Raw genomic sequence first — 15,636 nt, 5'->3', positions numbered from 1 at the left:
TTGAAGATCTACTGATCTAAACTGGGGGCCATGCCATATTCTACAAGGCTTCATAACCATCTTGTCTACCATAGTAGCCTCATTCCAAATTCTGGTGTTTTATTTTTTTGCCATACATGAACCCAAGGTTATCACTAAATACAATTAGCTTGTGGGATGCATTTAGTCATTAATAACGTGATAGGTCATTTCAAGTTCGTGTTGTTAATTTCCTCCAATCCCTCAATTGTTCTCTGTAGAAATATCTGCTGCATTTCTCTGTGGATGAGGTTCTTATCTAAAAAGCACTTACCAACTCTAACCTAATAAACCTAAATTCCTATCTTTTTAAAGAAAATTGGCTTTGAAATTTACAGATACAGTGGAACCTAGGATTGCAAGCAATGCAATTTATGAGTGTTTCACAATACAAGTTTTTTTTCTTTTAAATCCTGACTCGTCTGCCAAGATGAGCAGGATTTAAGCTGTGGGGTGTGCAATACCGCATTTGGCCATAGGTGCGGGGGTGTCGGTGAGGCTTGAAAACCACTCGGAGATGTTTGAAGACACTCAGAAACACTCTGAGATGCTCGGTTCCCGAGCGTCTCTGAATGCCTCAGAGTGTTTCCAAGGGTCTCCAGCGCCTCCGCACCTCTGGCCACATGCGGTACTGCATAGACAAGCAGAGGTTGTGGAATGAATTATCTGAGTTTCCATTATTTCCTATTGGGAAACTCGCTTTGATATACAAGTGCTTTGGATTACAAGCATTCTTCTGGAACTAATTATGCTCGCAATCCAAGGTATTACTGTACAATCTTATGGCCACATTAGATTGTTCAAAATGATTGTATGTTTAATTTTTATACATTTTTCAACAATGATGCTTCATTAGGAACATCTCACTAAATATATATTACCACTTAAAGTGGTGGTTAAGTTATAGAAAAATGGGCTCCCCTGCAAGGTAATGGCGTGATGGGGTTGATTTACTAAAGGCAAATAGCAGTTGCTCCAGAGCTTGGTAAATGGGATAAAGCTCCACTTTGCAAAGAATACCCAATCACGTGCAAGGATAACTAAAAAACAGCATTTTTTCTTGCACATGATTGGATGATGGAAGTCTGCAGAGCTTCTGCTCATTTATCAAGCAACTGCACTATGCAAAGTGCACAGTCTATTTGCCTTTAGTAAATCAACCCCAATGTGTTAGTATGCACTGCATACCAACACATTATGATAGACGTACCTATAAAAGAAATCCCTCACTGCTAACATGGCTTCCATTTTCACCAAGTTTTCTTTCCGTGTTCACAGGCTCCGGCCGCTTTAATTGGCCAAGCCGTCACTCTGGTGTATGCATATGGGAGCCACGATTGTGGCACGGTGCTCTCATTGGACAGCACACTTGAGTGCGCATGCGCTGTTGATGTCACCGGCTGCTACAGATGTATATCTCCTAAACGATGCATGTCTATGAGATATTCACTTTACTTACAGGTAAGCTTTAATATATGCTTAACTGTAGGTACAAGTGACCAAGCGGTGTTTACTACTGCTTCAACCGCTTGCCACCCCACAAGTAGATATACGCCGGCAGAATGGCACGGGCAGGCAAAGCAAGGTATATATACGCTGCTTTAGATCTACCCCGTAGCGGGCGCGCGCGGATCCGCCGGTGTCCCGCGATCGGGTCACGGAACATCAGAACAGGGGGATATCTTTGTAAACAAGGCATCTCCCTGTTCTGCCTAGTGACACAGCACTGATCATCTGCTCCCTCCCAACGGGAGCAGCGATCAGTGACGTGTCACAGTAAGCCACTCCCCCTTACAGTTAGAATCACTCCCTATGACACACTTAACCCTTTCAGCACCCCCTACTAGTTAACTCCTTCACTGCCAGTCACATTTACACAGTAATCAGTGCATTTTTATAGCACTGATCATGTATAAATGTGAATGGTCCCAAAATAGTGTCAAAAGTGTCTGATGCGTCTGCCATAATGTCGCAGTCACGATACAAAATCGCAGATAGCAGCCATAGCAAGTAAAAAAAAAAAAAAAAATGCCATAAAACTATCCCCTTGTTTGTAGACGCTATAACTTTTGCGCAAACCAATCAATATACGCTTATGTAGAAGAATACGTATCGGCGTAAACTGAGAAAAAAAATAGCTTTTTTAAAAAAAATTGGGGGTATTTATTATAGCAAAAAGTACAAAATATTTATTTTCTTTTAAAATTGTTGCTCTATTTTTGTTTATAGCGCAAAAAATTAAAACAGCAGAGGTGATCAAATACCACCAAAAGAAAGCTCTATTTGTGGGGAAAAAAAGACATACATTTTGTTTGGGAGCCACGTCGCACGACCGCGCAATTGTCAGTTAAAACGGGGCAGTGCCAATTGCAGTCCGGGGCTGAAGTGGTTAAAACTGAAGTAAACTGCCTACAAAATTTACAATTTTGAGCCCCTAGGAGCCGTTTGTCATAACGTACAGGTCCAAGTATGCATAGCATATTTTCATGGCAGACTTAGGACTTTACTCTCTTCACCTGGTCTTTCATTGGGCTTGGAGCCTGTAGCCATCTCTTCTGTCAGGGCCAGAATGATGTAACTCCAGTAGAGGTGCCACGGCAAGTACTTTGGTTCGTCACAGACTGCACATCATTCTGAGACTGTACACTGAGCTACACATGTGCAGCACAGTGTACACATACAGAAAAAGTTCTGACATGCAAGTAGAAAATGCATACACATTTTTTTCTGTTAAAAAAGGATACCTGGTGGGGCGTGGCCTGGACATGGCCGAGTGAAGCTGTGTGGCTCCACGCAGAAGGCCCCAACCTTGGAGGCTTGCGCTCCTGCATTGAACCCCTCTCCTACACGGGACCGCCCGGGGACAGCTTCAGCCAAGATGTCTTCACCTCAACCCCCTGAATGCCCCGTGCTGGAACAGGACATTCGGGCCTTGTTACAGGCCCTTCGCACCAGGATGGACATTGAGGCACTCATACTCCGGTTAGAGGAGACCCACAGGAGAGATATACAGGAGGTGAGGGGGAAAGTTTCTACACTGACAGAGTGTTACCGCAGGGGAAGACTCATTGACCACGCTAGCAGGGCGAGTGTCAGCACTGGAGCAGGCCCGCGACCAACACCGGGACACCGCCATAGCGCTGCAGCTCCACTTAGACTTAGAGGATGTTGAAGACCGGAGCCGCCGGAACAACCAGCGGCTCCGGGGGATACCAGAGAGCACGGCAGTAGAGAACTTGGGAGACGCGGTTCGAGAGATATTCCGCTCGGTTCTGGATGACCCAGAAGCTGAAATAGAGATGGATCGGGTACACAGAGCGCCGGGCCCGAGACCATGGGACGTGTTGTGTAGGCTCCACCGCTATGTGCAGAAGGAGAATGTCCTCCGCCGTGCTTGGGAGCATGGAGACGTGGAGGTGGAAGGATCACAAGTGAGGATCTTACCGGACCTTTTAAGGGCGACGCTGAGACGCAGAGCGACACTGAGACAAAAACACACAGCGGCCTGGCAATGCCAGACATCCGCACCTACTAGTCAGCGGTCTACCTAAGTCGACTCATGGACTCATGGACTGGTGCTGACACAGGGACACCAAACTTTGGACACAGCTAGAGCAAGCACAGACTGACATCCCCCTCCAGAGGGCCCCATGGTGCTATGATGCTCTGCCACCAGGTATCAAACGCCACCCTCTGATTGGTGTCACTGTCAAAATCAGCGCGCAGCTGATATCCCAATTCCCTCCTTTTTACTCAAAACTCGACTCTACAAACCTATTATGGGGAATCCCCAGTTCGAACCGGGCATGAAAGACAGGGTATTTCGTGGCTTGCGTGAGGCGTGACTTCAGGCATCCCAATATGGGTCTGCGGATCGGTGGAAGACGGTTGCTGAACTTTCGGACCCAGCTGGCCAGTTTCGACTGGACTTCATGAGGGCCCTCCAGCTTAACCATTTTCTCACCAGTCTTCCGCCTTTCATGACTATCAATCAGACCCTCACGCCCCTGGAGGAGCTCTGCACAGGGACGGAGGCGTTACCACACACTCCACCAGGGGACTTGGAGCTCCCAGGCCTTACTAGCTGGGAGCGGGAACTGAGCTGCACCTTCACAACACACAAGAAGCAACATATACTCAAATTTACACATAAATCCTCCCTGTGCACAAAGATTCAAGAAACTAATTACAAGCTGCTTACGCGCTGGTACAGGACCCCAGCCCTGTTAAACAAATTTTTTCCTACAACGTCGGATCTGTGCTGGCATTGTCAGGAGGAAAGAGGTACACTTGCCCCCGACTCAGGGAATACTGGGTGGAGATTCGCCGACCCAGCTGCTTACCCCCCAAATGTGTAGTCTCTGTGACCCATGGTCGCCGAGCTACAATCCTCGAAGTCGATCTTTTTTTTTTTTTGGGGGGGGGGGTAAATGGGCCTATCTTGAGGAAGGGGCCTGGAGCCCCTATGTTAATCCGGCCCTGTCTTTCGGTGATACACAGTGCCCGGACGGGCTCTCCGATTATTGACACCCCCCTAACAGGGTCGGTGGTGGAACCCATGTCTGCGGGTCACCCCCTCCTCAGTTCCCCTCCCCTTTTTATTTAGTTTCCACTTCCTGCCCCCCCCCCCTCCTCTCCCTTTCTTTTCCTTTCTTTTCTCTACATTTCTTACTTATCCTATCCTCCCTTATCTCACCCCTACTTTTGGGGACACTATACTATTCCTTGACTCCTACTAACTTTCCTTACTATTATAGATGTTTTTTCAAAAAAAAGGGGGGGACCGGGCACACTGGGCTATGTATTGCCTTAGGGCATCCTGAACGTGACAAAACCAGATAGGAATACTCATGTGTTGTCAGTAACGAACGCATATAACTTCCTGTGTGATGTTCCTCTTATTGTACCAATGTTACCACTTTTGCCTTGTATGTGTGGTCCATGTGGACCGTTTTCCTGTTATAAATAGAAAAAAAAAAAAAAAAAAAGAGGATACCTGTCAGTACTTTTTATTAATCCAACTTTACTTCCGCTTTCACCTTCATGTGTGCAAGGCAGCTGGACAGCCATTTGTAGGATACTCAAAATGCAGAGAATTATTTTGTATTTGAGAAGCAAGAAAATAAAAATTTTCAATAAACAAACAGTTCCCTTTTTTATTTCATTCTATGGCCCAATTTCTCCCTGTTGAAACATTAAAATGCAGTCTATGCTTTTGTATGTTATAATACCTAAAACAGTAGAACATCTGATAAAATGTAATACTCATATGAGTTCATGGTAAGCCCTACATGTTCCCAGGCCGTGGGGTTGATTTACTAAAACTGGACAGTGCAAAATCTGGTGAAGCTCTGCATGGAAATCAGCTTCCAGGTTTTATTGTCGAAGCTTAATTAACCACTTGCCGACCGCCGCACGCGTATTTACATTGATAGAATGGCACGGGCAGGCAGATTGGCGTAGAGGTTCGTCCCATTTGAATCCGCCGCCCAGCCGCGTGCCTCTCGAGTGAGGCCGCGGGTCCCGGGAACTCGATGTTCCCGGGAGTCCCGTGATTGCGGTCGGCAAGAGCAGAAAAGGGGAATCAGAAGAATGTGGTTACTGCGCTGGTCTAAATACGCGATGACACAAAATGGTAAATTAAATCTAATACAATAAAGTGCTAAATCCAGTGCAGTTGATAAAGATCTAGTTCCTGTCTCAGTACAGGAAAGACTTGCAGTGACCCACTGGTATGGGAGAAGCTTGTTTCATCACACAGTGATATACGTGATAAAACACAATAAATAACTATACAAATAAATAAATAAGTAAATAGCAATATCCAGCTGTCACGAGCGTGTACTATTGCGTAGTGCTACAACTACTGTGCCACCAAACAAGATTTAAATAAGTAAATAAATAACAATAAAAAATCTCACAAGCATGTGACTAAATAAATATCAAAATTTCATTCTGTTAAACATATGACATATATACGTGATACTGTGTGCAACTAGTTTACCAACAAACAGATCTAAATTAATATAAATATAAATATGAATATAAAGTGCAAAGTCATAACATATGTGCAAAAAGCTTTTTAAAGTTCATGTGCCTGCATAACACAACTCCAAGATTGCCTGGAAAACCAGCAACTTGTCAGTTTGGAATCCAGTAAAGGGAAAAAGTTTTTATGTGGTAATTTGTCTTGGAGTTATATCTCATACATCTAGGGTGCAGCTATCTCTTCCACCCGACGGAAACAAGTGCTACCACCACCAACTGCTGAAATACACACTCACCAGACCCCAGCTGGTAATAAGCCCAAAGCCTTATTCCGTTATGATCGATTGTGTCCTCTTTTCCTCTCTCACAAGATTTTCCTTTGTGCCTCAAAAAACAGGGGGCTCATCATAGTATAGTATGTTTTAAAAGGTTTATTTCTTTAAAAATATTTAAAATCAAACTACTCACAAAGGAGGGGCTTTAACCTCCCTGGCGGTATGATTCTTTCAGAAAAAATTATAATATAATAAATAATTATAAATAATTATAACAAATATTAATATAATTCTAATAAAAATTATTCAATAATGTAATCAAATCAAAATCACTGAAATTTGCTCAGTTGCAGAATTGTTGCTGTAATTTTTTTTTTTTTATGACGAATTTCCCCACAAATCGCTATCGCACAATTCTGCAAGTGATTATAATTTATTATCGCTGTTTTTTAGCTGCTCTAAAACTATTTTTGACATAAAGGGACACTTTTGGTTGCTATGGACAATCTACAGTTTGCAGGCAGAAAGAAAAGTTTTTATTATATAAAAGTACATGTAGGGCACTGGACAGACCACTAGGGACAAGGGGGGTGTGTATTTTTTACATACAGTACTGTAATAGATAAGATTACAGTATACTGTATGTAATGTGTTTGTTTACATTTTTGAATTTGGCGCCGTTCTCCGCTCCCGTGCGTCGTAACGTCGCAGGGAACAGAGATCGGCGGCACAGGAGGACGCTGTGTGAATCGAGCGAGGTCCCGCTCGCTCACACAGCGCGGTGGCATCGCTGGATCCAGGGACAAGGTAAGTAAACACTCCCTGTGGATCCAGCGAGGCAAGCCCGAGTCTGACTCGGGGTTACCGCTCGCAGCATGAAAATCTAACCCCGAGTCAGACTCGGGAATACCGCCAGGCAGGTTAACCAGCACCTGGTGTATTTGGCAGTATCAGGTTTGGACACCCGCTCACCAGCTTGTTTTTGGGTTGCGCGCCCGGCTCCTGCTACACTTGTGGTTCCGCTGGTCAGATGTACCCCCTCTGTGCGTTGTCCACCTGGCTTCTACGCGTTTCGCAAGTCTGCGTCATCAGGAAAGCTGGTGGATATTGATAGTGCAACTGTATTTATACTCTCAACTGTTAATTGAATAGAATGGCGAAACTGGAAGTAGTTCCGCCGCCATCTTGGCTAAACCGGAAGTGTCCCGGCCGCCATCTTTACTACTGTATGCTCTCAGCTAGACTCTCAGCTGTCAATTGGGTGGAATGGCGAAACTGGAAGTAGTTCCGCCGCCATCTTAGCTGTACAGCTAAGATGGCAGGTTAAAGCACCTCCTTTGTGAGTAGTTTGATTTTAAATATTTTTAAAGAAATAAACCTTTTAAAACATACTATACTATGATGAGCCCCCTGTTTTTGAGGCACAAAGGAAAATCTTGTGAGAGAGGAAAAGAGGACACGATCGATCATAACGGAATAAGGCTTTGGGCTTATTACCAACTGGGGTCTGGTGAGTGTGTATTTCAGCAGTTGGTGGTGGTAGCACTTGTTTCCGTCGGGTGGAAGAGATAGCTGCACCCTAGATGTATGAGATATAACTCCAAGACAAATTACCACATAAAAACTTTTTCCCTTTACTGGATTCCAAACTGACAAGTTGCTGGTTTTCCAGGCAATCTTGGAGTTGTGTTATGCAGGCACATGAACTTTAAAAAGCTTTTTGCACATATGTTATGACTTTGCACTTTATGGGGGTAATCCACAAAAGGGATTACACTGTCGGATCTTAAGGATGCAATTCTAGGCCAGCCGCTAGGTGGCGAGGCCATTGCGGCAGGCCTAGAATATGCAAATGAACACTTACGGCGATCCACGAACGCTCCGACGGGCCCGTCGCTCTAATGCTACGTCGTTTACGTTGAGTTACGCCGTGTAAAAATAGGGCTGAGTCCTATTTGACTAAGCCCTATTAAGTATCGCGTCGAAAATTCAAACTCTATGTCGTTTGCGTAAGACGTCCGTGAATGGCGCTGGACGCCATTTACGTTACCGTCTAAGCAAATGACTTTGGAGCGACGTCAGTTAGCGCAATGCACGTCGGGTAAGTTACCTGACGGAGCATGCGCAGTACGTCCAGCACGGGAGCGCGCCTAATTTAAATGGGACTCGCCCCATTAGATTCGGCACGCCTTGCGCCGGACGGATTTGAGTTACCCTGCCGCAAATTTCCAGGTAAGTGTGTTGTGGATCGATACCTAACTTAGGCCCCATTCACACCTAAGCGACAAAACGCCCGACGCGGGACGCTTCTGTCGCTTGAGGGGAGAATTCCCATTGCCGTCTATGGAGATGGTTCACATCTCATAGACGCGCAACGCCTGTCGCCTGAAAAAAAGTCCCGGACCCTTTTTTTCACGCGACAGGCGCGTTTTCCCATAGACAGCAATGGGAAGACTTTAGAAAAAAAAAAAAAAAAAAAAAAGAAACATTTGTAATCGCGGCAAATCTGCCGCTACACGCGTACGCGGCTGTCGCTTAGGTGTGAATGCAGCCTTAGGAAATTTGCGGCAGTGTAACTTAAATCACTTAAGTTACGTGGATTTGGCCCTATATTCATATTTATATTAATTTAGATCTGTTTGTTGGTAAACTAGTTGCACACAGTATCACGTATATATCTCATATGTTTAACAGAATGAAATTTTGATATTTATTTAATCACATGCTTGTGAGATTTTTTATTGTTATTTATTTACTTATTTAAATCTTGTTTGGTGGCACAGTAGTTGTAGCACTACGCAATAGTACACGCTTGTGACAGCTGGATATTGCAATTTATTTACTTATTTATTTATTTGTATAGTTATTTATTGTGTTTTATCACGTATATCACTGCACTGGATTTAGCACTTTATTGTATTAGATTTAATTTACCATTTTGTGTCATCGCGTATTTAGACCAGCGCAGTAACCACATTCTTCTGCTTTCACTCATAAACCTTTTTGGAGGTTTACACAGTACCGCAGCAGGTCAATATAATATAACCTGTTTTTTGCGCCGGTGACAATCACATATATTTCAGAAAAGGAGAATGCCTTTGTGAAGAATGCAATATAATAATATATATATATATATACACACACTCTAAAATATATATAGCTATCGCATAAATGTATTAATGTGTAGTCCCTTGTTTGCTAGTCTAACCTATCAGAGAACATGCTAGGCCCAATGCTATAATGCTAGTTATAAAGACTGAGGCCTCGTACACACGACAGAGAAACTCGACGTGCTTGGCACGTCGAGTTCCTCGTCTCGTTTTGGGATGAAGCCGCCGAAGAGCTCGGCGGGCCGCCTTCTCCTATAGAACAACGCGGCCAACGAGAAAATAGAGAACATGTTCTCTATTTTCTCGTCGAGTTCCTCGGCGGCTCCATCGAGCCAAAACTGTACAGACGACAGAGATTCTCGGCAGAATCCGGGTTTTGACCGAGTTTCTCGGCGAATTCTGCCGAGAATCTCTGTCGTGTGTACGAGGCCTGACACAGTTGCTTAGCACAAGAAATTACATTTATTCCTTTAAAAATAGGAAATATATCCTAACAGATATCAGATACAGTCTATAACAATAATAATAATGAAAGATACTTAACACTCCTCTCAGTAACCTTCACTGGCTGTGCTCAGATGTAAAAGAGGGTTCTCTCATTCACAAACGTCCTGTTTTAAAGGACCTCATCCATACATCATTCAAACTCCCTCCCATTGCCAGCCCATCTGCCGCTCGACCAATCGTTGCACTTCCATGATCCTCATCCTTGTTACTTATTGTCCTGCCATACCTAGCCTCTGCCCATATAATCTCCAATATCTGGTTGGTCTTTTGATCATTGCAACTATGTTGACAGTTGCACTTCCCTTTTGTCTGCAGAGGGGCTAATCAAAGGATCTTGCAGACATTACAGAGTTGGGTCTAACAGATTACATTCCGGGGGGCATCCTGTCCCCCAGGACACTGCAAGCCTCAGCTTATCTCACCGTTGGGACTGGAAACAGGATATGTTCAAAACTCAGAAATTATATTCCTTACAACGCTTTGTAAACAAGGCATTCCCCTATTCTGCCTAGTGACACTGTCACTGATGACCATTCCCTGTGATCGGGAATGGTCATCAGTGACGTGTCACATGTAGCCACGCCCATTAAAAGTAAGAATCACTCCCTAGGGAACACTTAACCCCTACAGCATCACTGCCAGTGTCATTTTTACAGTAATCAGTGCATTTTTATAGCACCGATCGCTGTAAAAATGACAGTGGTCCCAAAAAGGGGGCAAAAGAGTCCGATGTGTCCGCCATAATGTCACAGTCACGATAGAAATTTCTGATCGGCGCCATAACTAGTAAAAAAAAAATGTTTTTTTAAAAATGCCATAAAACAGTCCCTTATTTTGTAGAAGCTATAACTTTTGTGCAAACCAATCAATAAACGCTTATTGCGATTTTTTTTTACCAAAAATATGTAGAAGAATACGTATCAGCCTAAACAGTGGGAAACAAATATTTTTTATATATTTTTGGGGGATAATTTTTATAGCAAAAAGTAAAAATTTACGCTTTTTTTTGCAGTGCCGAATCACAAAAAGTGGCCTGGTCTTTAACTACCAAAATGGTCCGGGGCTTAAGCGGTAAAACAAGCTGAAGTTAGAAGCTGATTGGCTACCATGCACTGCTGCACCAGATTTTGCACTCTACAGTTTTAGTAAATCCCCCCCTACTGTTTTCTTTCTTCCTCTTCCAAAGCACTACCCCCGGAGGAGCTGCTGGATTTTTGGGTGGCACATTACATCATGGCTCCTCCGAATCCCTAGGGTTGAATGATGCGTATTGCATATAGTAGAAGTAAAGAAACGTCCACGACAGGTGCTCTTTATTACCCAGCCAGGTAAAAACAGTAAACTTGTGGTGAGGAAAGTAAGGTTGAAGAAGAAAGGAGAATAGCAGATTCAGGCGTGATAATAGGAAACAGTCCTGCTCCCAAGTGTAACACTTCTATGCGCCACTCCCGCCGGAGTGGGTCTAGTGTACCCGGACAGGCCTTTCTCACTGAACTGGCAGCCGGAGCATCACTTGGACAATTGTAAGATAAAGTCTCTGCCACAGACCCTCCTTGGTGAACTTGAACTTGAGGAAATAGTCTCTGCCACAGACCTCCCTCAGTGAGCCCCAGAAAGACACCTCTGCCACAGGCCCTCTCTAGATTGAATTTTTGTAGATATCCCTCCTTGGATAAGTTACGCCTGGATCTCCTTCAACTTGTCGCCCAGGTGCTGACTGACAGGTGATAAATTCCTCAGTGTGTGGCCACCTTGATCCCTGGTGGTTTGTTCAGGCCCTTTTGGACCGCCAGCCTCTCAATGGCGCTCCTCAGACTGACTCCCCACCGAACAGCAGTACAGCTTGGGATCTTCAGAAGTGGGAACCCAGTCACTCACTGGGTTCCCGTCGCTGTTCAGATGCTCCGGGCCAGCATGGTCCCGGAACCAGGAACACAGCGTGGCAGATTAGATATCCAGCGCATTCCCCTACCCATATATTAAATGTCAAGAGCCACCCCACCATCAGAAGTTGAGTCCCCCACTCTCCCTTACATCACAGTGCACCCCCCTTTCCTTATGCTGCTGCTGGGAATAAGTTGGATGCATTGCATGAAAGCAGAAAGTAAGGGTCTGGAGGAGGACTAGGAGACTGCAGCTGCAGGAGAGGTGCGAGGGCCACATGAAATGGCCTGGAGGGCAGGATTTGGCCCGCGGGCCTTGTGTTTGACTCTCTTAAATTACATCTACACTGGGGATTGTTGACTTCTTTTGTTGACTTACAAAGATAACATGATCTCCCTCAGACAGTATTCTACCGGTATCTACAGCTTCGCCATGCCTTAAAAGCCCAATTTGGAATTATTGCACCCCGGTTCTCAGACTACCCCTTAATAGGTATATTGAGGTCCCAGGGCCCCAATGGCTTAATCTTGGATGTTTACTCCCACCTTTTACATAAATCAGTCATTAGCACCCCTCTGGCAGCTCAGGCTAAGTGGCAGAAACTCATAACTGATTTGTCGGAGGAAGACTTGGAGGAGGTGTGCTCTTCCCATTTGACTGTCTCACTGGCCATAAATAATAAATAAATTCAATTGTACATGCTGCATTAGTCATATCTATCACCGGTAAGGTTACACGCTATGCATCACATTCCTACACCTGGATGCACTAGATGCACTCATCGAAGGGCTGACTTCAATCATATTATGTGGTTATGTCCAGTTATAGGTGGCTATTGGAAAAGGGTACTTGCAATATTATCCCAAATTCTTTCAGTTCCGGTGCCATGTACTCCACAGATATGCTTACTGGGTATTCTAGATGAGGAACAGTGGCCGAAACACTCTTTTGCTCGCAAGGCCATAGCGATTAAATGGAATCAAGCTGCTACTCCATCTACCCGACAGTGGCTTCAGATGGTGAACCAGATCCTCCCATTTGAAAAAAATTATCTTTGAGCATAGGGGATGCCCCACTAAATACAATAAGGTGTGGGACCCTTGGTGTTCATCCACCCTCACTATCTCAACTACATGAGAGCTTAGAGCCTATATTGGGTTTATAGATTTGAATATGCTCATCATACATACATAGCTGATAGGAAGTTGCTTGATACCCGACCCACTATTACTTAGTTGTCAAGTGACTGGATGTCATCTGTTTATGTATAAACAATGTCATTGGTTTCTTTATATACAGCTTTGACTATTATACGTGACTGTGTACTGTACTGTATTTTCATTGTGCTCATGTTGTACCAACATGTCTTTCTTTTTGCACATCTTGCCAATAAAAAGAGGGAAGTGTGCCATGTGTCTGGAAGGCATATTACCTTGTTTACACAACCGGGTGAGGTCTGATAAAACCCCTAATACATAGGATGGAAGCGATTATGGGAATAGCCTACTCCTATTAGCTCCTGAAAATACTAAGGCCTGGATTCACAAAGCACTTACGCCGACGTATCTCGAGATACGCCGCGTAAGTGTAACTATGCACCGTCGTATCTGTGCCCACAATCTGAGATACGCCTAAAAATAGGCTTCCTACGACCGACGTAACTTGCCTACGCTGTCGTATCGTGGGCGCATATTTACACTGGGCGCATTTTCTGCTCCCATTGATTTTCTATGCAAATGAGGGAGATACGCCGATTCACGAACGTAGTTGCGCCCGGCGCATAAAATACGCGGTTTGCGTAAGTCGTACATCCGGCGTAAAGTTATTCCCCATATAGGAGGCGCAACTCATGCAAAGGTATGGACCAGGGATCACAAGCTGTAGTATCTTTTGTCGTTTACGTTGTACGTGAATATGACTAGGCGTAGGTTACATTCACGTCGTAGGCAGTGATTCGACGTATCTTAGGCAGTTGTTTCGACGTGATTCTGAGCATGCGCACTGGGATGCGGCCACGGGACGCCGGATGCGCCGTTCATTTTAAGTACTTCTATGGCGCTTGGCCCATCATTTGCATGGGGTCACGCCTCATTATAATGGCTCATGCCCACTTCCACCTACGCTGGCTTACGCAGAGGAAACCCAACGTATCTTTCAAAGCGAGTGGGAGCAAGTGCTTTGTGAATCCAGTGCTTGCCTCTGTGCTCTGCGTCTGCGTAGCGTATATTAGATACGCTACGCCCGCATAAATATGTGCCGATGTATGTGAATCCGGGCCTAATTGTTTGGCCCTCTCTGGCTTTAATGCTTTCTGGGACACTGACCTTAGACAAGCTTGCAGTTCAGAGATGAGTCAGAGCTTCTGATTTGTGTACTTGTTTCAGGTCAGTCACTGGGAAAGTACTGCCATCAGGGGTTCCAAATGACAGTCTAAGTGTGTGTTAACATTTACTAAAGTCATGTACAGTATATGGTATTATAGTGTTAAGTTTTATTTGTACTAAGTTGACATGTTTTTTTTATTTTTTTTTCAGAAAATCGTCAAGGATTCTCAGCAGAGGTGAGTTTGAAGAACATTATTTAGCATTCTGCTAAGGTATTAAGTATTTAAAATAGTAATTTATTAAAACACAGATTACCAACCATGTAGGAAAGATTTAAATAAAACTAAAAACATGATAATGCTAATAACTACAAAATTGGTCAGGCACTGTGCTATGCCTCTGCATAAAAGTGGAAATACATAAGAGACATGGATATGGCTGGATCTAGAGGTAGGTGTTGGGGATGCCCCCCCCCCCAAAAATTTCTGGTGTGGCCCCCCCATCCTCCATGGATGCTGTGTCCATTGGGCTGCTTCTCACCTCCCCCTACTGCACACAGTCTGGGCATAGGAAGCACAGCTTCTTTTTATCACAGCGCCAATTTATGTTTTCCTGTCATGCCCAGATTGCACAACAGCACCCGATCTCCTGGTTGTAAATCTTAAACCCTTACTTTCAGGTCAAAGTTCCTTTTGTTTGTTTGTTCTCTGGCAGTGAATACTTCCTTAGCTTGCTCATGAGCAGTCTTCAAGTTTCTTCGAAATCTGTCTACATATGCTTTATAAGAAGCTTGAGAAGAATGATCCAGGGATGTCCCAAAAGCCAGGTCCACAGGCAAACGAACCTCTCTCCGAACATCAACCGATAAGGGGAGTATCCAGTGCAGTCGTTCACTGTGCTGTTGTAAGCATGGACCACTGCGGCGATGTAGTCACCCCGGTGCCGTTTCTTTTCTAAAGGCAGAGTCCCTAGCATGTTTAGCAAAGTTCGATTGAAAGGTTCCAGTTGTGGGTCCCCTTGGTGATGATAAGGGGTAGCTCTGGTCTTTTGTATGATCAGCAGTTCATACAAACGTTTTACAAGTTTGCTCTCAATCCTGACCTTGATCTGAATGCAGACGTTGAGGCAGACCGTAGTGAATGAAAAACGTCTCTACGACTGCATTGGCTTGTTGGTCTTTGGTTGGGAAAGCTTGAGAATGCACCTCTGTATTTCAGAAGGCAGGCTCTGTGAATTCTATGACACAGCAGTGCCTACTCACAGGGCAGTGAAAACGTGTCACAGAGTTCAAAGATGTAAATATAAGGGGAAGTTCACAAAGTACGTTTACAAACTTCAAGATCATTCAGATTAACAAGTAATTGAAATTCAACGTAGAAGTAAATATATGATTTTACATTTTGACCTTAGATACGCATTAAAGTCTCAGTTTGAATTAACTGGAGTAACTCTCCCTCCTATGTCAGCGGTGACTTTGATTTGTGACACCATATCACCGTGGTTCAAATTCCTTAAAGCAGACTCCTCCAT

At 44.3% G+C, this 15,636-nt stretch overlaps 1 protein-coding gene across 1 annotated transcript in view; it reads left to right on the top strand.

Annotated features, from left to right (window-relative positions):
* The window catches only part of CALCOCO2 (calcium binding and coiled-coil domain 2), a 153,842-nt gene that overhangs the window by 131,119 nt on the left and 7,087 nt on the right, over positions 1 to 15,636 (top strand). Inside the window, exon 19 of the mRNA XM_040331327.1 lies at positions 14,317 to 14,342. Coding sequence (XP_040187261.1) covers positions 14,317 to 14,342 — 26 coding nt within the window. The remainder of the gene's footprint in view (positions 1 to 14,316; positions 14,343 to 15,636) is intronic.

Source organism: Rana temporaria, chromosome 12, assembly GCF_905171775.1.
Source record: "Rana temporaria chromosome 12, aRanTem1.1, whole genome shotgun sequence".
NCBI lineage: Eukaryota > Metazoa > Chordata > Amphibia > Anura > Ranidae > Rana > Rana temporaria.
The sequence above is the reverse complement of the archived record's forward strand: the minus strand, read 5'-3'. Positions and strand labels throughout refer to the sequence as shown.